The sequence below is a fragment of the Pholis gunnellus genome (assembly GCF_910591455.1).
Source record: "Pholis gunnellus genome assembly, chromosome: 8".
NCBI lineage: Eukaryota > Metazoa > Chordata > Actinopteri > Perciformes > Pholidae > Pholis > Pholis gunnellus.
In genome coordinates this window covers 433,463-459,837 of record NC_136534.1, presented here as the reverse complement: position 1 = coordinate 459,837, position 26,375 = coordinate 433,463, and the positions used below count along the sequence as shown (strand labels likewise).

Sequence of the window (26,375 nt, the reverse complement as noted above, 5' to 3'; positions counted from 1 at the left end):
TGTTGAATATGCGGTTTTTATACGAAACAATTATAACCCATAGCTGTGGTGTCATAATGAGGTTATTAGGAGGTGGTTCAACTGTAGTAGGACAGCACTGAAGGCCCATGTATAAATTACACAGCCCGCCACTGCAGTTTACAGCACTGGTTACATGACCAGGTTAAATTTTAACCAAGGGACTCTCGCTAGTCGGGGAGAGTCCCACCGGAACCAAAGTTATATAGCCCCTTGCCCTCAGGGGCTTATCTGTCATCATACAGATAGCTGATGTTTTCTGAGTATGGAGATTGATGGGCAAGGAGGTCCTTAGAGCACTTGGACCCTACGTACCGCCATTTTCTTTCAGCTGTCTGTATGGTGGTTCTGTCAGCGCACACTGAGTCATACAATCATGGAGCTCGAGGGGTTGGGCGGGCCTGCAGAGTAGTGAGCGGACAGAAAGAGTCCAGAGAAAAGGACAAGGCAGAGAGGAGGATCCACCATGAACATTTAAGTATATCGTATTTTAGCTAGACCCAGCATGCACCTTATGTTCAGGCAACCGGGTGGTGAGATATACCAGATATACCGTAGATGCAACCTTTCTACTGATGTTGAGGTACAATAATGCTTATTTTTTACCACAACCTATAATGATGTCATTCTTCATTCTATTGCAGTGTTGTGGATTTGTTTGTTGTGCTAGGCCTTTTTGGGGGAGTTTTTCCTGTTCTGATGTGAGGGTCCTGGGACAGAGGATGTCTTATGTGTACAGATTGTAAAGCCCTCTGAGGCAAATTTGTGATTTGGGACTATACAAAATAAATTGAATTGAAATGTAGCACAAAATACTTCAGTACATTTAAATTACAAGTTCACAAAATATTACTTTGTTACAGTAATGATTCAATTACATTAAATACTTTGAATCCTGATTGTATGTATTGTGTCGCCATTTACACTAGATTTGGACAAAATTACTTGTATTTTTACTTCTGGGCACAAACAACAACAATTAGTAAATGTTTTCTTTAATTGAAGGAAAAGGCCCCTCTAAACAATTAAAAAGACAACACAGAATTATAAAAAGTTGTTTGGTCTCATAAAAACAAACAAAAGAACATCTGTTTAACAAAAAGTCAAAATAGAGCTGACGTGGCGTAGCATTTTTTTCTCCACAACAGTTCCTTCATAACACAGTAAGATGCCCAGGTTTAGCTTCGTGGAATGCAAATTGTGAGGCTTTCTTGTGCTGGTAGTGGAGCGTTTCCGTCTGTTTGGACTGTTGTTCTGGGTAGACGTACCACATGACAACCCCCGAGGGATTGATGGAGAATGTAAACTCTGTGGTGGCGTTCAACCCCGTCACTGTTGAGCCAGTAAACACATCATAGGCCTAAAAGCAAGAGAACAACATATCAAAGACTGAAAAAGACAAGGTCATTCACATTTGATGATTTTAGCCAAATTTCACCAAATCAATTTTGAACTATTTATAAAGAGTACTTTATTATTACTGGTGGGGAATGCCACTGTTGGAGCAGCTTGGAGTAAAAAAGACAAATTCGAAACTATAATTCAATTAAATTCAGAGGGCTTTACAATTTGTACACATGCGACATCCTCTGTCCCGGGACCCTCACATCTGTGCAGGAAAAACTCCCCCCAAAAAAACTAATGGGGAGAAAAAGGAAGAAACATGTGGGAGAGCAACAGATGAGGATCCCGGTCCCCTTGGACCATGAGGGGAAGGAGATTCCTGGGAATCGAAGATATAAATACTTTGGAGCAGTCAGAGAGCAACAGAGGATTTCACAGGGACTCGGACGTATAACCGATGGCTAATTGAGAATTATACATTTTGGCGGAGCTCTTCTATTTTAACCTGCGCAGCTTTTCTAGCCTTTACGGCACTCGTTCAGCAGTCAAGGAAATACACCGACCAATTGCATGTATTGTAAATCAGCTCACGTGACGCTACTCAGCCAATCGAATATCTGTATTCTGAAAGGCATTGTGAGTTGAGTGAGATTTACACACCGACATGAGAGAGAGAGAGAGAGAGAGAGAGAGAGAGAGCGCGAGAGAGAGAGAGAGAGAGAGAGAGAGAGAGAGGCAGTGTCATATGGCGTGCTCTAAAAAGAAAAAAGTGGACCTCGAAAACACACCACTCTGTCTCATATGTTCTGATACCGTGGACATTATTAAAAGCGCCAATGTGAAACGCCACTACGAGACCAAATATACATCTTTAGGCCAAACATACCCACTCCAATCTGAAGTGAGGGCAAGATGTTGAGATGTGTAGATTGTTTATTATAAAGTTGACTGAGGCCATTATGATGTGAAATGGAGTTAACAAAAGAGAAGAAGCAAGTTAACTCCAGCCACACTTTCCTTTTCATTCATTTTTCTAAAATCAAGCACTTTCTTTAACCTGCTACCAAATTCTCCTAAAACGCCAATCCAAGGCATACCCAAAGTAAATTGAAAGTTGTTCTTGAACCATTTGAAGTACATGCATGGTTTTGGTCTTATTTGAAAGGTAACACACCCAACAGTCAGAATCACTGTTAGTGCTACTGGCATTGAGTAATAGTAGTTTGAACACACTGAAGGAGAAGGTTTTTATTTCCGCCTGAATATCTTTTTGCAAACAGATGCCTGCAGATGACTATTGCTGGGACTTATTAGCTGGAAAACACAATGGGACCACAGCATGAAGCCTTACCTAGTCCAAGTTCAAATCTGATAACAATACCACAGAAATTGAATATTTTACACATGTTTTACTAAGGGTATGTCTAGGCGCTTTCCAAAAAAGGACATTTGGGGACCCATATTAACCATGGTTACATACCTAGGCTGTGTAAAGATGTTTACTCATAATTGAAACTGAAGCTTATTTATGTCTAAGTAAAGTTATCTATAAGTTATTTCACTACTGTTTACGCCACACTTCAATTTATTGCAGGGACACAAGGGCCTGAAGTGTCAGAAGTTACTTCCACGTTCTGCCTCTAAATACACCCCCTGAATCTGCATATCATTGCTTTCGGAATTTCATTGGCTATACGAAGAGTGAGTCATCAGAACGATCGGTTGCAATTGGCTCGAACTTTACCCGAAACAAGAGGGGCAGGCACTAACATTCAATGCGGACTCTCGTTGGCTATTGTAGGCTGTGGACAGAACAAGGAAGCTCCTAATGGGTCAAATAAGGTGTCATTCGAAAGGTCAGAACAGGGGCGGACTGGCCATAGGGGATACCATTTCCCCGGTGGGCCGACGGGGGTTGGGCTGGTCCAATACCGGTCCACCACCTCTGTAAAATGATACGATCGCCATTAAAACATGTGTCAAGAGATGAAAAGGCGGATGAAATTGCGAAAGAATCCGGTCATTTTTCAAAATAAAACTTTCAATAAAACGGAAATAATATAATTATTCTTTCTGTGCGGCCCGGTACCAAATGACCCAAATGCACCTGGGCCGGCAGAGTTAGTTTAGGTTCTGTTACTTAACTTATTGTTTTGTTGCACCTTCAACACACACACACACACACACACACACAGACACAACACTACTGATACCACTGATGTTCACACCCCATCGTATGTTCTGTTCATTTCTACAATATAGTTCATACTAATTCTACCCTCTGATTCCAGTTTCTTTATTGTGTGGTCTTTCTCTGCTGACATTCATTCCTTAAGGCTCTGTAGTTATAACCATCTGATACTAGCCCAGAGTTCAGCATATGCATCTAGCAAACTATACCTACCTTGGAGTGTTACAATAGCCAGTATCATTTTATTCCATGTGTCCATCCAGGCAAATTGATGGATCCAAATGTTATAAAAAAACATATATGATGTAATTTCTTTGTAATCATCCAAAATAATGTTAAGTGTATGGGTATTTTCCAAGTAGGCCACTGACTGGTCGATACGTGCGATGCATTGAGTGGGCAACGCGCCGTGTATTGAGTGGGCCGGTCTGACAGTAACTCCCGGCCACTCGAAAACTACATAGATAGTTAGCATATCTGCCGGCTAATTTGAAATGATGCAACAGCAGTCCGTGGGTGTTTATGGACGTAATGTGTTTTGGACGAAATATTTTACTGGATTGGATCGTCTGGACCTTTGCCAATGTAACAAGATCGTTTTTGTTGTAACATAATCGATGGGTGAACTTCTATAAAGACTCAAAGGTGAGGTGAGATTTTGCAACTGCTTGTTTGTGGGTTGGTGGTCTGACAGAGGCGTTGACTGAACCTGCTGTTGTGATTGTATCTTGAAATGGTTTCCATGAGTCGAATCTCAAGAATCTTAGCTTTCCAAAAATATGTTGCTTCAGTGCTTACCTATAAATAGCCGTTGTGTACATGACACAGATGTACAGTAAACACTCCGACGGCCCGCGGACGGGCCGTTGGAGTGGTAACAGGTGCAAGTTTTTCAAGTTATTTTTTGTGTATTTTATTTTTCGATGGAGCTCTTATTCTACTTTTTATTTATGTATTTCTATGTATTTTTGATTCATCCAGTTACATTTGAAAGCAGAATAATAATTGATGTGTTTTTTTGGTGTATATATATATATATTTTTTTTTTTCACTCACAAGGTCTGCAGAATACCATCTCTGAACGCACAACACGTGGAACCTTCTAGCAGACGGGCTACAGCAGCAGAAGACCACACCGGGTGCCACTCCTGTCAGCTAACAACAGGAAACTGAGGCTACAATTCACACAGGCTCACCAACATGTGACAATAGCAAATCTGAAAACCGTTGCCTGGTCTCCATTTCAGCTGCCACAATCAGATGGTAGGGTCAGAATGTGACGTAAACAAAAATGTATTTTAGTGTTTAGGCACATAAGTCAGTATGAAATGTATATATTTTTCATTAATTTCCCTATAACCATTACGCTGTCACGGTTTAGGCTTTGCCCCCTGTGTTGGTGTGTGTGTGTGTGTGTGTGTGTGGTCCTCGTGTTTGCTCCTGGTTTGTTACTTTGCCATTTTGTTGGTTTTTGCTCACTCCTGGATGGAGTTGTTTTGAGTTCCTGTTTTTTGACCGGCATTCTACCTCACCTCGTCTCCCGTGTCTGTGTCTGCGCTTGAGTCCCTGATCTGCCCCTCGGACGTGACATATGCAGTCAAGACACATATCCGTAAGAAATTATTTTGATAATTTGGTTTCTATTAAAGTTGTAAGAAATATACTGCAATCATATTGAAGTCCAAATGTGCAGGGCCACAATTTACCACTGCGTTTTACATTTATGGGCACTAGTTTACGGTAACTTACTGTATATGGTTTTCCAAGTTAGATTTATTAGTTATCACTCTGGTCTGTTTATTGTGCTGCTCTAAAGCTAGATATAATAACGGTTAGTCTTGTCTTCTTTAAAATGAATACAGTCATTGGCTAGTGTATAAAATAGTGAAACATGTCCATCTCAATTTTCAAAGATCAAGGTCTTTTTTATCAGAACAACAGTCCAGCATCCAAAGATATTCAGATTATTTTGTGGGGCAACTAATCTATTAATCAACTAACCATTTCAGTACAAAGAAGAGACACAAGGTAAGACATAGCCGGTAAACAAACCTCATAGTTGCCAGCATCGTATTTGAGTTTAGCCAGAGAGGTGTGGTAGAGGTAGGGCATGTCTGTCCGTCGACTCAGGAACACGAGGACACTGGCTGAATGAGCCAGAGGCCTCCAGTAAACCTCAATATGATTCTTGTCCTGTGCAACAACACACACAGTCACACACACCTCAATACAAATATGAGCCTTTTTTTACAATGCTTAACTGTGACTCACTGTTGATGATCACATTCGTGTATTATTGTGTATTATTTCCCAGCCTTGTTTACTGTAACTAAACGTATCTCTCAATGATAAGGACCTGTAACAGGCGTCTTCCCTGGATTCCCATGGAGTCCTGGTTTATGGCAATGGCCACTTTGTTTTGCAGGATGGCCCTTGCGCTGTTGTCCAGGTTTCGGAGGTCATTAGACATGATGAGAGGTGCAGCCATTATAGCCCACAGAGCCATCTGAGAGCGAGCCTGGTCCACACTAAGACCAAAGTTTCCAATGATGAGCTGAGGAGAGATATCACAAGTATGGAGGCAATGAAAATACAGTAAGACTCCCACTCTTTTCTAAACATCATTGTCCAGGACCTTTCCAGCAATAATCTAGCTGGTATGACAGACCGGCTTGATGCCATACACTAATATGTTCTATGTTGAATTCTGATTTAAGACACATGCAGTTAATAGCTATAATGTATCTATGAAATAATCTCTTCCATGCTTTGAAATTATTACAAATTGAACATAAAGTAATATAATAAAACCTACCACAGTTAGCAGCCAACAGTGACTAATATTTACACATAAAGGATAATGTAACTTACGATATTTAGAGTTAACTGCATGTACTACTAGATAGATCATTTATTAATCCCGCAAGTGGAAGTCTTTTCGCTACAGCAGCAATTATGGTAAAGTAAAAATAACAGAGTAAAAATCGTAAATATCAAATGCAAATATCAAATCCACAATATATATAATAAAATAGAATAATATTAAAATAGCAAACTAAACTAAACAGTAGTGCAAAGATTTAACCAAACAGTGTAAAGGTGTTATGTGATTGATCTGGCCTGAACTATGTACTATACGATGTTCACAGCGTTTCCATAATATAACCCGAGAGCAGTTCAAAATACTCTCGTTTATAAACTACCATTTGAACATCAGCATGATCCTGAACATAACTTTTTCCTTTCAGATGCTAATCTTCTTTGTTTTGGGGAGCTCTGATAGATAGCCTTGGAGTTCATTCATTTTCAGCAGAAGGAAAATAGGAGAATGTTGAAATAATACAGAAACACAAGCATGTTCCAGGACATTTGACTTTCTCTCATTAGCCATGTGTTTCAATGACTGGGAAATTGGTCAACTGTTTCTCAGGTTTTCCAGGATGCATGGGAACCCTGGTAAGAGGAAGAAGAGCTGAGAAGCAAGAGTGGGGGCCTCCTTCACATTACTGCCCAACAGCATCCACTCATTTGTGAAAGCAAACATCACAGTTTTGGAAAAGCTTGTTTTCTTCATTGACACTATACTGTTGTTTCAGACTCATCCAACATTTTTGAAAAGCACCATCTCTATATTTGGCACCAGAAACCCCAGAAACGTCTGTCGTCCTACAGATGGCTGATAAGTATGGAGATTGATAGGCAAGGAGGTCCTCAGAGCGCTTGAACCCTACCGTCAGTACACACTTAGTCAGACAAACATGGAGGTTGGGTGAGCACAACAGCTTTGTGTGGTTAGAAGGCCTAAACAGTGGAAATGTTGTGTGGCTATTGTCACAGGGAAAGGATGACTTTAGCTAAACTCTGTCCAATAAACAAGCTACTAGCTAAGTAAGTCAGACTTCTGCATAAAAGTCATGCAATCTGACAGCATGAACACAAACAAACCAAATACAAAAATACCAGTAAAGAAAACGTGTTTACTATGGTTTGGAATAGGGTAACCTTGGATGTGAACGCACCTTGAGAGACAACAGTTAGGGTTCTTGCCTCTATGACCAGTTGTGTAATGTCTTATGGTACAGGATCAATAATAAAGACCCATCCATCATACCATGTCAGGGTCATTCCATCGTCCGGGCCCCGCTGCTGGCTGCAGATCATCCTGGTTGTTGGAGAACCACTCAATGATGCCTTGCACACTGTCCCATGAGTCCTGGATATCGTAGTAATTCCTCCACAGGTGACAGATATCACCCAGAAAAGAGTAGTTCACCTGGTAGGACCAAGGAAACAGACTTTAAGGCTGGGGTGTGTGTGTGTGTGTGTGTGTGTCCGTGTGTGTCCGTGTGTCCATGTCCCCTCCCCAGGGAGATAATCAAGGGTTCTGTTTGTGGACTTCAGCTCAGCGTTCAACACCATCATCCCAGCAATACTCCAACCCAAACTCTCCCAGTTCACTGCCAGCCTCCACCTGTCAGTGGATCACAAACTTCCTGACTGACAGGACACAGCAGGTAAGGCTGGGAAAAATCACATCTAGTACCCGGACTATCAGCACTGGTGCTCCCTAGGGATGTGTGCTCTCCCCACTGCTCTTCTCCCTCTACACCAACGACTGCACCTCAGAGGACCCAACTGTTAAACTCCTGAAGTTCGCAGACGACACAATGGTCATCGGCCTCATCAGGGACGGTGATGAGTCTGCGTACAGACGGGAGGTTGAACAGCTGGTCCTCTGGTCTGGTCAGAACAACCTGGAGCTAAACGGGCTCAAAACTGTGGAGATGACAGTGGACTTCAGGAGAAGCCCCCCCACACTGCCCCCCCTCGCCATACTCAACAGCACTGTGTCTGCTGTGGAGACCTTCACGTTTCTGGGATCCACAATCTCCCAGGACCTGAAGTGGGCCCCCAACATCGACACTATCACAAAAGTGTACCCAGTGTGATGGTAAATTTCCACTGTGTATCTTCTCCTGTTTCATTAGCTGACCACTCAGTGTTTTGGCCCTTTTGTATTAACAAAGTTAATAATGTCAGACATGATCAGTAAGTGTCTTCTCAGGTTGAGTAATATTGGATGTGTGTCTTAATCAGGGGCTTGATACTGTCAACTTAGATAGGGGGCTGAATGGGGATGCAATCAGTGGACCAATCAGTGATTAACCATTCAATGGTTAATCAGTGAATGATCACTGCTGTCCAGATGTCCTAGTGATGAACTCCTCCTACCCCACCATGTACTCAATGCCTTTATAAGTCGTACACAACAGACACTCTGGGTTCTTCCTCCTTCAGACCGCATTGCGGTCTGTATGACGATTGAACCTTCTCTGCGCAGAGAATAAATACTTTAAAGACAAACTTCTTTCCTCAATGTTTCTTGTTTCAGTATTATAGGACTCACTCTGTACTATTGAATCGTTTTTTCCACCACACCAGCAGAGGTTGAACTTCCTGCGCCAGCTCAGGAAGTTCAACCTGCCTCAGGAGCTGCTGATTCTGTTCTACTCCACCATCATCCAGTCTGTTCTCTGTTCTTCTATTACTGTGTGGTTTGGATCCGCCATTAAACAGGACAGAAACAGACTACAACGGACTGTCAGGTCTGCAGAGAGAAGCATTGGTTCCAGCCTGCCCTCCATCCTGGACTTGTACACCTCCAGAGTCAGGAAACTACAGACCCATCACACCCTGGACACAAGCTGTTCCAACTCCTCCCCTCTGGTAGGCGCTACAGAGCTCTGTACACCAAAACCACCAGACACAGGAACAGCTTCTTTCTGCTGGCCATTACTCTGATGAACAATAAATAAGTAATATTGCACTACTACCTCTGTTTGCACTATTACCACCACTTGCACTATCACCTCAATTCCATTGCCATTATTGTTTATAGGTTTATGTTCACATGTGTGTGTATGTATGTATGTGTGTATAAATACACTTTTTTTGGGATATATATTTATACTTGTATTGTATATAGCTGTTAAATGTTTATACCTACATCTGTTCTACTTTTTTGCTGCCCTTTTTTATTTTTTGTATATTTTTTCTTGTTTATTGTAAAATAGTGTATGTACATTGAGAGCGGAGTGGAAACCGGAGCCAAATTCCATGTATGCATACGCATACATGGCCAATAAAGCTGATTCTGATGTATGTGCATGTGTACGTGTGTGTGTGTGTGTGTGTGTGTGTGTGTGTGTGTGTGTGTGTGTAAGTGTAGGTGTGTGTGTGTGTGTGTGTGTGTGTGTGTGTGTGTGTGGGTGTGTGTGTGTAGGTGTGTGTGTGTGTGTGTGTGTGTGTATATATGTATGTGTATGTTTGTGTGTATAACTATGTATGTTTGTATGTTGACTCTGATGGATGTGTAGGAACTAATACACATACGTGCGGTCAAAATATCATTTGTGGACACGGGGAAAAATGTATATTAATAGCTAAAGAAAAATAACTATGGATGGAATAAGGATTGTAAGAACCTAATGAGCAATGACCAAGGGAAGTGGGGTTATGACAGAGGTGCACAGATTTTCCATCGAAATAAGTTTTTCCAGTTGCGATATGTGTGGTATTCCTTGATTTACAGTTCATGCGGATAGTTTTTTTGTTCAGGTTGCTTGTTATGTCTCCTAGTAAGCGAAGTGAGAGGGATTATGGGATGTGGCAGCCCGGGAAGACAAATGGTGACTCAGTGATTTCTTTCCCAAAGTGTTTCTGGTCTGCAGTGTCAGGTGGTGTGAACATAGCTCACCCTATTTTGTGTACAGTGTGAACAGATCCCATTTGAAATAGTTTGTTTGGCCAGTGTAGTGAATGCTGTGGAGTATCTTATACTGTTTGAGTTGTAGGTTTCCGTTTTAATCATGAAGTAGATGTTTTTGTAAACTTGGTTCCAGAAGTCGGCCTCAGGAGTGATTTTTCCTGATGGTATGGAGAGTGTTTTGTCAGACTGATATTCTATATACTGTGGAGAGGATTTTTGGGGGAAAGGGATTTCTGAACTTTGAGGTTGAGGGAAGAAGATGTAGGTTGGTGGGTGGGCATAATGTAACATTTAGTTTAAACCAATGATTTTGGTTGCATATATTTCAGAAATTGTTTACTCCCAAAGTCGTAGTTCTGGACTAGGTGGAGGAATTAAAATAGCGTATTACGGAAATGTGTTTGAGATGTGTGATGCCTTTATTGGCCCACGTGTGGAAATTAAGTGGTTTCTTTTGAGATCTTGTGGAATCAAATGAGATGGTACTAAAGTGGTGAGTGTGATTTTGTGGAATTTCCACCAGGCTGTCAGAGTTTTCCTATTGTAAATGTTTTGAAACAAGGATGGTGTTTCATAGATAATGATGAATCTGAAATCTGAATTTCTTTACAAACTCTTTGTTCTACATATAACCTTGCATTTTCTGATTGATTGGGGTGGACACATTTGAACATGTATTGAAGTTTATTATAAGAGTAATGGATAAAATGTAAGGCTTCAAGTCCTCCTTGTGTTTATAGTTTTTGCAGAGTGGCCAGTTTAATTCTTGAACCAGGTGAGGGTGTGTCGAGTAGGAATCATTGTGAAAAGATTGTTAAAATATGTTATGAAGTATTGGCATTTGTACAGTGGCTTATCTGCCCATAAGTGATAGTGGTAGGTTCATCCAGTGGAGCAGGTCGGTAAATCAGTAAATCCCACTGTGATGACCACAGTGGGATTTACTCAAGATGCTGTCTTGAGAGACAGCACTACTCCTAGCCCTGACACCGGCTCAGAGAGTCAGTGACCTATGTGCGCTGTCTGTCTTTTCCATTCGAGGGGATGGCAGTGCACCAACTTTAGGTGAAAAAATAAAGAACATAAAAGAAAATAACAATATTGGCATTAAAAATCCCAGTCCCAATGACTCATCAGCTGGTGTGAGGATGACACTCACGTTAGGGGGAAGGCCTCCAATATAGACAGGCCAACTACAGGAGTAGGCCATTGGTCTGCCTGTAGCATTCAAAGCCTTGGACATCAGAGGGTAACCTGTGCGACACATGAAAACAGTTAATATAGCTTGTCCACCATCTCTTGTGGCTTATTGTACTTAAGAATTCTAGGTTTTCAATGACTTCATTCCATGCCATTTAGTTGGTTAGTATGCTCTTACCCAGCATTTGTTCTACAGGATTTGAGAAACAGCCATCAAACTTCAGATAGTCTACCCCCCAACTAGCAAAGGTCTGGGCATCGATCTCGATTTTATCCAGTGTGGTGCCAGGGAATCCCATACATGTGTGAGTGCCCATGTCTGCATAGATGCCCAGCTTCAATCCACGGTCATGGATATACCTTGCCAGTTTTGCAATGCCCCCTGGGAACCTAGAGGGAAACAAGCACAAACTATTACTTTACAAGGAGCTGACTCAACCATGACCCCTGATTATTGAGATGTTTCAGTCAAACAGGCCTTGTACTTAAAGGGAAATTTCGCCATCTTTTATGTGGATGTCTAATCAGCGCTGATGGTAATTGTAGATCACTGAAGAAATAAATTCCCCCCTGCGTGCTGCATTGACGGAGAAAGCTGATCCCTCCTGCTGCAGAACTGTACCGGCGGTGCCTACACGTACCATGATGCATTGCTCGCGAGCAGCGATTTTGCTACATCTGACAAATAAACAAAATAAACTCACAAAAACATCAGTCAAGGAAATATTCTAACATTTATACCGAAAAATAAAACGGTACACCTTCTGAATTGAATTGTCTCTTTAACACTGAACTAAAACAGGTTTAACTGCCTTTTATAACTCATCATAAACACACTTTATTTAAACTGGACGGAAACAAAATCAAATCACCAAAAACGTCTTGGTTACTGTTCCAACAAGCGGCCACTCTGGTAGGTCTAAATAAATCTTTAATTCACTGAGTGGGCTGCCTGCTGAGTAGCTAGAACTCCTTCAGAGGAAGACCATGCAGTTAGAAAAATACAATGTTGATCTTGGTTGTCTTTTCCAGTTTATCTTTGGCATCCTGAATAAGGTGTCCAGCACACCCCTGTCCGACTGGAGGAAAACTGCCATGCATAGTAACGCATACACAGCCCTCTCTCTCTCTGTCACAAACGCTTTTCCAACAAGAAAACCCATCTGCTAACATTTGGTCAACATACAGTTTGTTATGTAAAACGAAAACAGACATAGCACATGAGGAAATGTGTGTCTGCTGCATCTGTGTCCATTTCCTTCAAAATGACTGACAGAGCATCCCTTCCCTGTGGATCGTGTGTCAAACTTGAATTTAGGACCCATGGCAAACATCTGATCTGTTTTATCTGTTCATTTGATCTATTAAAACTGCATCGGCTGCAGCTGGGGGTGGGAGGAGAACAATAGAAAGCAATGAAGGTTGGGGCAGTAGTACCGGCAAGAACTTCAAACTACTTTCACTCCTGATCAGAGAGCAAGTCAGTGTTTCCTCATGGCAGCACAGATTCTGAAGGGTCTCCATCAGCCATGCTCCCGGCTGCAGCCTCAAGCGTCCTCGTCACAACAGATTTTGCAGCTGCGCCACAGAGAACATCAGTAACAGCTGCAGACGGTTTTCACACGATATACCAAACTTGGATAGGGGAGATAAGCTTGAAAATCTGCAAATGTTCCTTTTAAGAAATCCTGACCGCTTCCATTTTGGTTTTACCGCACTAGAGGAGTATCAGGGTGAGCCCCAGCAGACACAAGTCCAGAAGGTGGCATTATCCTGTAACACAGCAGCTCCCTACCAGGGGGTGGAGCCCAATAAATCAGAGAGGTCGCGAGCTGGATAAACTCCAAACCAGACAATGATATGGACAGCAGCTGATTTGGTTCATACTACATTGGGTGTCTGCATACAGGAAAGTGGACACACACGTTTGTCAGCACATACCTGTACAATTCCCCTCAGACCCTTGAGCAAATGGCCATGGGGAGATGCACAAATGTATGCCACACAAACCTTCACAGATATGCAAACATGGGAAGTATAATTTGTCCTTGATAGGATAGGTTAGCAGAAATAAAAACATTTACGCTTCGCACAATTACATTTATTTCTTCAGATGGCTCATTAATGCTTGTCCGCTCGCCTTCACAAATTGAATTTGTATCCAGTTTTAAGCCACATTTCACGCTACACTTTTTAGTTTGTTGTTGTGAATTGAATGTGCAAACATAAAAACGTGTACAACAAAGAGCAAACATTTATTTGTTGAGAACAATGAATGTTTTAAAGCATTTTGTAGTGCAAATAATTTAACAAAAGCACAAACTACACTAAACCATCTTGCACAGCTGTGAAGTAGCTCCAAACATGCTCCTCTGTCATTGCGACCATGTGCCGGTCAGCTCTTTGAATGCACACACCACGACAACAGCAGTGAAGCAAAGAGTAGAGTGTTGCTTGCACAGTCACTTCTATTCTTTGATGAAATACAAATGGTATCCCTTTTTTGGTATCGACCCCCCCACAACCACGTTCTCTTCCTAAAACTAAGTGCCAAAACCTAACTCCCTTAGAAGACAGAAGTTTATTTTGAAAAGACACGCCGTCAATGTGACGTGCTAAACACAAGAGGCTACAAAGAGCTCATAGTATGAAGCTTATTTTCACTGACCAAGCTGCGTTATATGACGCATTGCTGTGAGAATGTGTTGCAAATGAATGAATGTTAATGGAGCACAAAGTGAGACAAGTAGACCAACCTGGAGGGGTCAGGCTGTAATCTCCCGTGTTCATCTCTCAGCATGGACATCCAACAGTCATCTATGATCACATACTCATAGCCCAGCTGCTTCCAGCCATCTTCTGCCAGTCGGTCAGCTGTGTCTCTGAACAGGTCCTCGCTGTGGACGCGATGGACAGAGGGAAGGAACACAGTTCGTCAGCCATGCATGAAACACATTGATGTACTTTTTAAGTCCAATTTTCTGCATCCTTCAACAAGATTTCAATTAAATATGGTGGAAAGTTAAGTCACTGGCCAAGGCCGCATTGATTTCTAAATATTTTCTATGATTAAAATAACATATTTAGGAGATTGTGTATTGGCTGTGAGCCTATTATCACTCTAAACCCAAAACATCTGTATAAATACTAAACTTCACCTCAGTAGTGTGGAAGTAACTACCGGTGTCTCACTTTAAACGACATCAACAGCAAAATGATTGACGACTTTCATTTTGTAAACTCTACACCTACCTTACAAAGCTTTGGTCATCATCAGTCATTGTTTCAGCCCCGTTCTACAGCAAACATCCACAGCTCCCATCAAAAGTACCTCATTGTGTGGTTTCCTACTCTGACACAGTCTCCTCTTTCTCTCTCTTCCAGCATCGATGCGTATTGTCTTTGTTGATTGGTTTCAATCAGTCATTATCTTCTCAGTGATTAAACCTTCAATAGCTTTGCTCAGAATATCCAGGGTAATTGAAATCACAGAAATTCCCAAACTGTTTATACCTGATGCAGTTCTCCGGGTCATCTTTACAGTCAATATCACAGCGAAAGCGTTCCCAGGCCATCCATCCCATAGGGGGAGTCTTCAGTAATCCGTTGTCTAGGGCAACAGTCAGTGAGATCAGGCCAAGGAGCGGAGTTACTGCTGAGGACAACATTTCTAAAACGGAAACAATGTGCAAATTAAAAATGTATTAAATATTTAGTCACATACACAAGCAGACATACAATGTGTTACTCAAAGATCTACTCTCTTACAGTTTTTTGATAAATGGCAGTTTATTTTTACACTTCTGATTCCAACATTAGTGTGCATTGCCCAGAATTTTCAAAACTGAGCTGAAATACTCCGTCCTACTTTACATGACACAGTAACTGCTTTTTTTGCAGACACTGACTGACATTGCAGCTACTTTTGCTTTTTTCCCCTCAACTGTTAGGGCATCAACAAATTAAAGTCTGACAGCCCCAGTCTCTCATGGTGTCCCCCAAGGAGGGGGTACTCGGTCCCCTCCTCTGTATCCTCTACCTGCTCCCCCTTGGCGACAACATACGCCACCATGGTCTCCATTTCCACTGCTATGCTGATGACACCCAGCTGTACATCTCCACCAAATCCATCACCCCCACTTCTTTCATCTCAAAAACATCGCCGGTCTACGCCCCTCCCTCTCCTCTGCTGAATCATCCAAGCCTTCATCACTTCTCGATTTGACCACTGACCTGGGGGGACAGGGCCTTCTCCATTGCTGCCCCCTCCCTCTGGAACTCTCTCCCCCAACAGCTCAGACATTTCACCCCCTCCCCTCTTTCAAAACTGCACTTACAATTCACCTATTTAAATCTGCTTTTAACCTGTGATGCATAATTATGAAATATTGTTGTATTTTTGCTGTTATGATGTCATTTATTGGCTTTGTGTTTACTGTGATTGCTCTTGCTGTCCTTTTACAATGTAAAGTGCCTTTGAGCGCCTTTTAAAGCCCTATACAAAATGCATGTATTATTATTATTATTACAACTCCCTTATGACTTAAGACATTTCAATGTTCGCACCTGAACTTCTAGCTCAAGCAAGTACATTTTCTCTGTAAGTCTTTTTAGACTATGAAACCTTTTCAGTGCTCATTAGTTAGTGAGTCAGGCTAACAGAAGTTAGACACGTTAGTTTGAGGTCAACACAATCACATTTGTTTTAGTCCGATTTATTAGGTGTTCTGCATAATTACTACAGCACTGTTAGCAGCCACTTTCAAACTCTGTTTACAAGGAAACTCCACACACAGGGCGTCACTAAAGCTTTGTGAGATCACGTTCCCTGGACACTATGAATGGTTTTAACCCTCAAACACGCATGCTGAGAAGCAGGTAATATGCTGATCATGTTCATTTCAAAACAATTTAATGAGTTAAGTCAACTCTTAGCAGAACATTTATTCAACTTAAGTCATAGCAACTCAGGTTTATATGTTACTGAAGTGATGTGAAAATACAAAACTAAAATTGACTTCAATTTAAAGGTGCATAATTTGATATTCAGAGCAATACGATTGCCTCTCAACAGCTTTCAACATGGCGCCGGCTGAGGTGGTGGATCGCAGCTAAAGGTGTTAATGCACTAACAGCGCTGACAGAGGCTGGGTTCTATGCTTCCACCAGGACGCTGTCATTTGGGTCAGAGTTATCAGTGGGAACCGCAGAGCGGTGGTACCAACATGCACTAAATGGCACACAGCCGGCCTGCTATGGCAGCAAATCAAGGAGAAGTTGCATAACAACACAGAGGGAGAGACTTCATTCTCTGCTCAGGTAGACATTACTCCTCTATATCTTTACAGAGATCATAGTTGTTGGATGAGATATTAATGCTCTGAATGTCATATAAATAACCTTTAAGTTGATTTATCTTGAAATTAGGAAAATTCCTGAATGTGCTATATGTTTAAAATGAGATCAAATGAGTTTATATACTTCAATTAGGATTAATATGAGATTTTAAAATGTTCTTAAACAACATTTAGATCACCACGGGAAACACAGCTTTGTAGATAGACCAAAAAGATGAAATTACTATAAGCAGCTCTTCAATAAGATGACACCATCCACCATATGTCTCGTTTCCTTATTACTACATGAAGAGTACACGATATCTTGGCCAGAGAAGAAATGTTACCAAAAACACTCAAGCAGCTGAGATCTGAGATCCTGTTGAGCTAAACACACACCAGTAATAAGGTCTATTCAAGATTTTTACACTACTGAAAAGCCATTATTACAATTATGAAAATGGCGGTCTCCTACCTGTTTACCTGAAGCTTCAGCTTGATCTGAACAGTCGGTGTCCGTTCTGTTAGTGCAGGCACATGACTGCCCTTCCTTCTTCCTGGATTTTCCCCTTAGCTGCAACGTCTATCTCTTCCTGTTAAGGTGAGCTGAGGTCATGTGACTGGCTGCTCTGTGTCATATGATAAAACAGGAAACAGGTTGAAGAGGCAGAAAAGTGGTCTTTTGGTGACATGTGGTGTTGCATATTGTTTTTGTACATTTGTATTTAGTATGTTTTTTTCATTGGACATTATTTTCACTCATATTTTTGCAGAGAGTATGATAATAGGGCTGCATTAATATCAGTGTTTTTTTAGGGACTAATCATATAAGAAAATAACACATAGTGACCATATTCACCATGCTTTTAATAATTAATGTAAATGAATACATTTTGAGAAAACTGAGAAATAGTTGCATTGGGAACACGTGAAGAGAAATTGTTCAGTGGCTAATGATGAAGTAATTCATGTTCTCTCTAATCCAACGGCACCAGGGACACTGAGTATGAATTCCTTTGTGTTTTTATTTTCTTCACCTGAACCTGGAGGTTCACACATTTGGTGGCAAGATTCTGTCACACACTGCTTATGATGATAATGATATATTTGATCAATAGAGCAATTCTCATAGTACTCAAAGACACTTACCAGTTATGGAGGGTTTGTGAGTGAGGGGGACTCTGAACTGGATCCGTTGTGGGACGGGGCCATTGGAGGTGGATGATGTGTCGTAAAGATATCCATCCCTCTTAGGCCGATGTCAAGTCATAAACTGCCATTCATTTCAAAGAATTCCCATCCATGTTCCCTGAAGGTGCCTGAGAGAGACCGTGAACTCACATGGCTGTTTTACATGCAAAATACTGAAGCTAATGTGAAAAGTCATTTCGCTGTCAATAAACTTGAGCCTAATTCATTGTATAAGGAGAAGTAGCAGCCTTTACCTGCCAATGGAATAACGAATGGTTCTCCCAGGCATGCTTAAGTAAAAAGTCGAGTGGAAGTGGACAACAGAAACGCACTCAGAAATGCATATCATGCATAGCATTTCCTTTATTCATGTTCTGTGACATTTGAGATGGAGCCTTCAAATGAAATCTGGAATGTGAAAATTTGAGGCAAATCTTTCCCTGAAAGATAAACATTTTCAATTAAATCAATCAATCAATTCACAGAGATATTATAATGCAATCGGCCCCTGGATACAGACATCAAAAGAAACCTGTTATATATATTTTCTCAACTGTAGTAGGAAGCCGGAGAAGACCCGGAGAAGACCCATACTGACAGAGGGTGAACGTACATTACTACACACCCAGAACCCTCTTGCTGTGAGGCAACATTCCCCCCTCCCCCAGCCTCAATATAAAGACATTTATTAATTTACAACACTTTTCTAAACTTTATTCAATTTCATCCTAGTGTCCTTCATCCAGTCTTACTCCTTCTTTCAAGCTTTTTCTAAAGCATTTTCAACTGCTCCACCACACTTAGACATCTGGCTGGGTGTTGGTGACTAGAACTCCATTCAGGCCCACACAGGTGTATTTAGTTAAAGGGTGATTGGTGGATGGTATTTGTTTTACCTTTGCAGTTACATGCATGGATCTTATCTCACTAAGCTACCCTGATCTCCAGAGCTGTGCTCTCAGTATGGCCTAAAAGAATGGATTTGGATTTTGGAATGGAAGTGTTCATGAAGTGAAGGATTTTACAAGAATTGGCAAAAATGATTGGTACATAGAATAGAATATAGCTAAATATGAAGCAGGTCAAAAATGGCTGGAGTTAAGCTTTACATTTAAAAATGAAAAAAACAGTCTGGTGTTATTCTTTATTTAAGTGTATCTGTCTCTCAATACTTTGTGACTTTGAAGGCTCTCAGTCCCAAGTTCATTGGTTGCTACTAATGTAAATCTGTAAAAGTTTCATTATGGAAATAAGGCTCATCGTTCACTGCAGTTTGTAATGTTACTCAAACAGGAGGAAAGAGTTTGTTGGTCACTATTTTCATTTTCATCCATGGTGCTCTAGCGAGTATTTGTACAGCAGGTATGTGGGATTGAGTCAAAAGGAACTAGTGAAGGAACATGTCACTCAGTACAACAGTGCTGCTCACTGATGTGTTTTACTAGGAGCTCTATGTCACAGAGGAAGAAGCTACATCAGCCTTTGATACATACATTAGTAGGACACTACATAAGATTTGTGATTGTAAGACAAATATTGAATACAACCACACTTATCCTTTAAAGTAGAGTCAGCAGGCAACTAGTGCAAATGACACACTGGCACCTCATAGTGCATCGTTAACATTTTTCACAGTAGGCCCATAGGATCTTAACATGTGTTGTGTTAAAATGGATTGGTCATAGCAAAGACATAGGCCACAGGCACTTGCAGGCCGATGTTGACAATATGCCAATTTCCCATTGCTAATGTTCCTATAACCAACCCCGCTACTGTTCCCAAAGTTCCTGGCCATGAGGACCACCTTCCAGCCACAGCTGCCGCTGCACCCACAGACACCCCTGCTGCCCCCACCACCCCCAGCAAAGCCCCCGCTTTGCCTCCGTCTCCTAGCACAGGGGCTAGAAACTCCACCCCAGTCAGTAAACCCCCTGCCACTAAAGCTGCCCCAACTATGACTTTCACCTCTCCAGCTGCTCGCCTCACCAGCGGACCCCCCACTGCAGCCCCCAAACCCAACTCGCATAATTTTGCCGCAAAAAATGCTGCGTTCAAAGCTTCCAGAGAGGACTGGTGGTTAATTCGAGCACTGATGTTTTCTCTGGACTGACTCTGCCCTGCTGCTCGCATCTTCATGGCAGTTGTTAGGACCATCTGACCGGCATGTAGGGTGAGCATGGCGATGACAAAGGTTGCAAGCATCCCCATGCATCCTATCAACATCCAGAACTTAAAGTCAGAAGATTGCAGGAGCAAATAGGCCATCACTGCAACCAAAGCCAGAAGAACTATAAACACAGACTGGTGGCCTCCATAACCAAACACCCCAAACCCTGATGTTACTATGGCAACCACTGTCATTGGAATCCCTGAGAAAGCCAAGAAGTCCACATATTTGACCACCACTGTGTTGATCCAGTCTTGCATGGTTCTTTGCGCCATCTCTGCCTCTTCATTCTCCATTTTCCTCCTCTCTATCTCCCCTCTCTGCCTTCGCTCAGTGACCCATGTTGTCATGTTCTCCATCCCGCTGGCGCTGCCTCCCTTCTCCAGTGTCAGGATCCTCTGCTCTATCTGCAGAGCCACCTTCTGCCTGTGCTGCAACTCTGTAATCTCTGTGTGTTTCTTCTTACTGTCCCAGTCTTTAGATCCCAGAGTGCAACAGGCCTCTCCCGGCTTCCAGAGGAGCTTAAATACAAAGTGCAGGGGTGGTTTGAGCACGGTGAATATGCTCAGTGCCCACAGAAGGCCCACCATGCCATAATTCTTCACAATCCATTCGATAGAGACCCCGAGCGTGGCTCCACTGACAGTGGTCCCAAAGGCCCCAGCGAGTCCTGCTGATGCCCACAAGCCTGTGTGGGAGGTACCACAGCTCTGCGTGCCCACAAACACTGAGGCTACAGCTGCTGCCAGAATCACACCAGCTACTACTGAAGTCATGGCCGTGGTCAGTGCTGTGGCTCCAATAAGGGTCCCCAGCCCCAGAGCACCCACTGTCCTGACTTCATCCACTACTGGTTTCAGTGGACCGGCTGCAGTCATCACTGACAGGGTCTTGTCCACTGGGTCCTCTGTGGCTCCCAGTATGCAGCCACCCACTGCTCCCAGTGCAAACCCCACAGCTGCCTCCATTAAAGGGCTCCTAGCTCCTGAAACATGACAAGAACAAAACTATTCAGCACTGAGGAAGTTATTTCATGTGATGTTGTAATAGTTACATAGAGCTTTGGTTACTTGCTTTCTTTTTTCAAAGGTATTTTGATAACTTGTAGCAGGGTGTATTGTTTAATAGTCGCTTATCTACTTAATGTTTGTTTTACTATTTTCTTTAGCATAATCAGGTGAAGTATATTTCCTTTTAAGCAGTTGCTGTTCAGGACTACATGATAATACATGAAATGTTAAACCTTTCAATGCCTGGACAAAGATTTCATTTGAATAACAGAATTCCTCTTTCTTCATTCAAATGTACTCGTTAACCACTTAAATGACTTTCTAATGACATGTGTGAGTGAGTAAAGTCACGATGTGTAATGCATGACACGCCTGCAGAGACTCCCAACAGACTGGTTAGTCAGGTTTAGCCGGCAGAGACAACATGCTGCCCCGATTCCTATCTGTTCACATTCTGCATGTGAATCCAGCTCAAAACAGGGAGCGCTGCACTGGGTCAAGGGTTGGGAAAGTAGTTAAGTAACGCATAAAAAACAATGAGGGTCCAGCTTACTCTTAATAAAGGAAGTTCTTGGTATTAGTTGGCAGTGTGAAAAAACATTCGTGGCACTCTGATTGTGAGTTCAAATCTTGTATTACTTCTGAATGAGCAACAGGTTTCTACTCAACAAGTCTTCATCAGGGTATAAAGTGTGATGAGGGCAGTGTCATCAAGAGGTCATGTGACCTGTGTCACATGGCATGAGCCCCACATAGCCACTTAAAAGACATAGCAGTGAAAATATCATAATGAAAGTCATTGAAAATGATGATTTATAAGCACTCGAAGCATAATCCCAAGAGAAGGGTACACTACTAATTGTATTTTGTTCAGCACAGTTTACAGAGGCATGCAATGTTCAGTCATTAACACAGAGATGAATGAAAATGTAGATTTAGTCAGAGGACATGTCTTTACCCAGTTTAGTCCGTGCCATGTTGTCCTGAGATGTTGACTGACGAATCCTCTTCCCCTGGAGGATTGTCAGGCTCTGTTTCCTAAGTGGGTCGACAGAAGCCTGTGAGGCACAAAATATGGCTGAAAGTGCTTCTTTTTCCCTGTTTATGTGACAGCAGCCCATACAGGACACACCCACTATTCTCCTTCCTCCAGGTGATCCTGTACGGAGGACTAAAGCCACCATAGAATACAAGTATCAAGGAAATAGTAGAAAAGAAACAATGAAAGCCTTAATTATCAAATACATGAGCAGGTTCATTTGAATATGAATACATATGCACAGAAATATATACAAATAGAAAACAATTATAATGTAAATGTTTTCTTGGAGAAATTACTTATTTTTGTGTCAATTTTTAATAACTTTAATCTATCTCTGTATTTCTTAACCCATATGTTAATGAGGTGGCAATCACTTTAGCACTGGCATCCTTCTGTCAGGAGAAATAAATTAACAAGGCAAGCGATATATAAGTGTACATAAATGTAAATTATATATGGAATGCCATTTCATTCAATATTAAATATATAAATACATACACGAATAAATAAATACACACGCCTATGAAAAAATGAATATGGCTATGAAATAAATCCTGAAATTAATAAATGAAGCAAAAAAATATATGAATAAATGTTTAAATTAGTCAATATTATTGAAATATATATGTTTATTATTTAAAAAAGGACATATTTCCTTTACAGTTACTATTGGTTACTGTCAGCTGATCCATGATATCACCAGGTCAACAAAAGCCAGCGCAGTTCTCTCGTTAGTCTTCACCTCGGCTCAGTCCTCATTCTGCTGGATCTCTGACCAGAGCCTGGAAACGGGGAGCGAAGTCTTCCTCTTCTATCAACAGCTGGTTGCTCTGGACATCTCATCTCATGCTGTGGGTCAGCCAGGAAGGACCTGCAAACCATTGAAGGGAGCTGAGAGGAGGAGCTGAGAGAAGGGAGGTGAGAGGAGGGAGCTGAGAGGAGGGAGGGGAGAGGAGGGAGCTGAGAGGAGGGAGGGGAGAGGAGGAGAGGAGGGAGCTGAGAGGAGGAGAGGAGGGAGCTGAGAGGAGGAGCTGAGAGGAGCTGAGAGGAGGGAGGTGAGAGGAGGAGAGGAGAGAGCTGAGAGGAGGAGCTGAGAGAAGGGAGGTGAGAGGAGGGAGCTGAGAGGAGGGAGGGGAGGAGGGAGCTGAGAGGAGGAGCTGAGAGAAGGGAGGTGAGAGGAGGGAGCTGAGAGGAGGGAGGGGAGGAGGGAGCTGAGAGGAGGAGCTGAGAGAAGGGAGGTGAGAGGAGGGAGCTGAGAGGAGGGAGGGGAGAGGAGGGAGCTGAGAGGAGGGAGGGGAGAGGAGGGAGCTGAGAGGAGGGAGGGGAGAGGAGGGAGGGGAGAGGAGGGAGCTGAGAGGAGGGAGGGGAGAGGAGGAGAGGGGGGAGCTGAGAGGAGGAGCTGAGAGAAGGGAGGTGAGAGGAGGGAGCTGAGAGGAGGGAGGGGAGGAGGGAGCTGAGAGGAGGAGCTGAGAGAAGGGAGGTGAGAGGAGGAGAGGAGAGAGCTGAGAGGAGGAGCTGAGAGAAGGGAGGTGAGAGGAGGGAGCTGAGAGGAGGGAGGGGAGGAGGGAGCTGAGAGGAGGAGCTGAGAGAAGGGAGGTGAGAGGAGGGAGCTGAGAGGAGGGAGGGGAGAGGAGGGAGCTGAGAGGAGGGAGGGGAGAGGAGGGAGCTGAGAGGAGGGAGGGGAGAGGAGGGAGGGGAGAGGAGGGAGCTGAGAGGAGGGAGGGGAGAGGAGGAGAGGGGGGAGCTGAGAGGAGGAGCTGAGAGAAGGGAGGTGAGAGGAGGGAGCTGAGAGGAGGGAGGGGAGGAGGGAGCTGAGAGGAGGGAGGGGAGAGGAGGGAGCTGAGAGGAGGAGCTGAGAGGAGCTGAGAGGAGGGAGGTGAGAGGAGGAGAGGAGGGAGCTGAGAGGAGGAGCTGAGAGAAGGGAGGTGAGAGGAGGGAGCTGAGAGGAGGGAGGGGAGAGGAGGGAGCTGAGAGGAGGGAGGGGAGAGGAGGAGAGGAGGGAGCTGAGAGGAGGAGCTGAGAGAAGGGAGGTGAGAGGAGGGAGCTGAGAGGAGGGAGGGGAGGAGGGAGCTGAGAGGAGGGAGGGGAGAGGAGGAGAGGAGGGAGCTGAGAGGAGGAGCTGAGAGAAGGGAGGTGAGAGGAGGGAGCTGAGAGGAGGGAGAGGAGGAGCTGAGAGGAGGAGCTGAGAGGAGGGAGGGGAGAGGAGGGAGGTGAGAGGAGGAGCTGAGAGGAGCTGAGAGGAGGGAGGTGAGAGGAGGAGAGGAGGGAGCTGAGAGGAGGAGCTGAGAGAAGGGAGGTGAGAGGAGGGAGCTGAGAGGAGGGAGGGGAGAGGAGGGAGCTGAGAGGAGGGAGGGGAGAGGAGGAGAGGAGGGAGCTGAGAGGAGGAGCTGAGAGAAGGGAGGTGAGAGGAGGGAGCTGAGAGGAGGGAGAGGAGGAGCTGAGAGGAGGAGCTGAGAGGAGGGAGGGGAGAGGAGGGAGGTGAGAGGAGGAGCTGAGAGGAGGAGCTGAGAGGAGGGAGGGGAGAGGAGGAGCGTTTTGGTTTTCAAATTCCCTTTATTGAACCATTGCAGGGAGACACCAGATCACTGTCACATCATCAGTTCAGCCTAAAATGAAATAAAACCTATCAAGCGAACACTGGATATGTGGGTGATTGGTTGCTTATATTATTTTTTATTAAAGGTTGTGATTGATGCTTAAGATCTTCCTCTATAATCTTCCTCTATGTACTACAACAGACAGATTTCTTTTTTTCAACTTAGTACAAGGCTGTAGGCCTTGATCTCTCTCTCACATCAAATTGACTTTAAAATGAACACTTAAATCAAAGTTGACTAGCTTATGGGTTAATAAATGAGGCCAACACCCGTCTCTCACTCGTAGCTCTGCTGGTGGCTGAAGTCCCTGTCCTACTGGAGAGCATTCTGTGTGGACTTCACAATTGTTGTGCAGAACAAAGTAAGCATTAATAAGAAAGGAAAGTCCTCCGTTCTGTCAATCGCCCATCTCAAAGCCGCAAACTAAGACTTCAGACTACCGCTCCAATAACAGCTGCTTCCTCCGCATGTCGGCAGAAGTAGAAATATAAAATGCAGAATCTAACTGCACAACAGCTGCTAGTATAAAACGAGGTCAGATACGCATGTAATCTGTCATCCATGTTGAATTCACCACTGGTAGTCGATCGATGATCAAGGCTGACGAATCAGGGAAGGAAATGTCGTGACTGCTACAAACCGATCAAGAAGAGAACGCGGGTGTCTACGTAATTTTTAAACTTATGCGGTTTGACCTTTGCACACTACAAACCTAACCCTTACCCCGGCTGTCGGTAGTGTTCTAAACTTCTTCATTTTCGATGCTCTAAAACTCCAGAATAGTGTGGACGCTCAGTGTAAACGTAGCTAACGCTATGCATATTAAAATGGAAACATGGTAGTGTGGATGAGAGGGGTTATTAGCAAAACAGGCTCTGCACATGAGGAGATCATGGACATCTCCCTCAGGAAATCTGATGCAAAAGGAACAATCAGAACTTCATTAAGAAGTGGCAGCGAGCTGAGACACCACAGCGAGAAGTGAGGACAACTAAAAGGAGCACTAAAGCTTTGTTCATACTCACACTTGGTGCCGTAGCGAGCGCTCCGAGCATGAACGGAGGCGTTTATACTCGATGTGCTGTGTGCTGCATTATTCTCTGAAACACCAGAGAGCTTCCAAACAAAATCAACTGTAAAGAATCAAAAAGATAACGGGTGTGACCCAGAGATACACACATTGGGTACATCCCAAGTCTCTTAATTGCATCCCCGTTTCCCTCACTTGCGTCCTTTCCTTGCATCTTAGTCCCTCCCACCAGGGATGCATGGAGAGACACAAGGAAACCATGCAAGGAGAGAGGAAACGAGGAAATATGTTTTAAGAGACATGAGGTGTCCTTTCCTCATCAGCTGTCAGTCGGTTTTAACAGCAGGAGAGACTTTTGAGAAATTTCTGTCCGCCCACATGATGATTGTACTTAATAATAGTGACTAATAATACTAATAACTAATAAAGACACCGTGTGTACGTTTTGAAATTCTGATTGTGATGTCATTATTAAATAAC

The 26,375-nt window shown here is 43.2% G+C and overlaps 2 protein-coding genes across 2 annotated transcripts; both read right to left on the bottom strand.

Annotated features, from left to right (window-relative positions):
• Positions 1-734: 734 nt before the first annotated feature.
• Positions 735-17,427, bottom strand: LOC306699342 (alpha-N-acetylgalactosaminidase-like). Its single transcript, XM_079163930.1, has 9 exons — positions 17,334-17,427; positions 15,036-15,192; positions 14,279-14,419; positions 11,701-11,912; positions 11,482-11,576; positions 7,665-7,826; positions 5,910-6,107; positions 5,606-5,746; positions 735-1,378 (listed from the first exon to the last, which is right to left on the bottom strand). The coding sequence occupies exons 2-9, from the start codon at positions 15,188-15,190 to the stop codon at positions 1,172-1,174; spliced, it is 1,311 nt and encodes a 436-aa protein (XP_079020056.1). The 5' UTR covers positions 15,191-15,192; positions 17,334-17,427; the 3' UTR covers positions 735-1,171.
• A 2,287-nt stretch (positions 17,428-19,714) lies between these two features.
• Positions 19,715-23,150, bottom strand: LOC306700379 (uncharacterized protein; the record flags this gene model as incomplete). The annotated part of the gene is made up of 3 exons (XM_079165387.1): positions 19,715-21,201; positions 22,185-22,264; positions 23,011-23,150. The coding sequence occupies 3 exons, from the start codon at positions 23,148-23,150 to the stop codon at positions 19,715-19,717; spliced, it is 1,707 nt and encodes a 568-aa protein (XP_079021513.1).
• Between the last annotated feature and the right edge of the window lie 3,225 nt (positions 23,151-26,375).

What these genes read in the sequence shown, in the direction of transcription:
- LOC306699342 (XM_079163930.1), bottom strand. Translation starts at nt 15,190, where the DNA reads ATGTTGTCCTCAGCAGTAACTCCGCTCCTTGGCCTGATCTCACTGACT. An exon ending in TTACAGCCTGACCCCTCCAG is followed by an intron (nt 11,913 to 14,278) that starts GTTGGTCTACTT and finishes GTTTCCCTCTAG; the next exon opens with GTTCCCAGGGGGCATTGCAA. An exon ending in TCCTGTAGAACAAATGCTGG is followed by an intron (nt 11,577 to 11,700) that starts GTAAGAGCATAC and finishes TGTGTCGCACAG; the next exon opens with GTTACCCTCTGATGTCCAAG.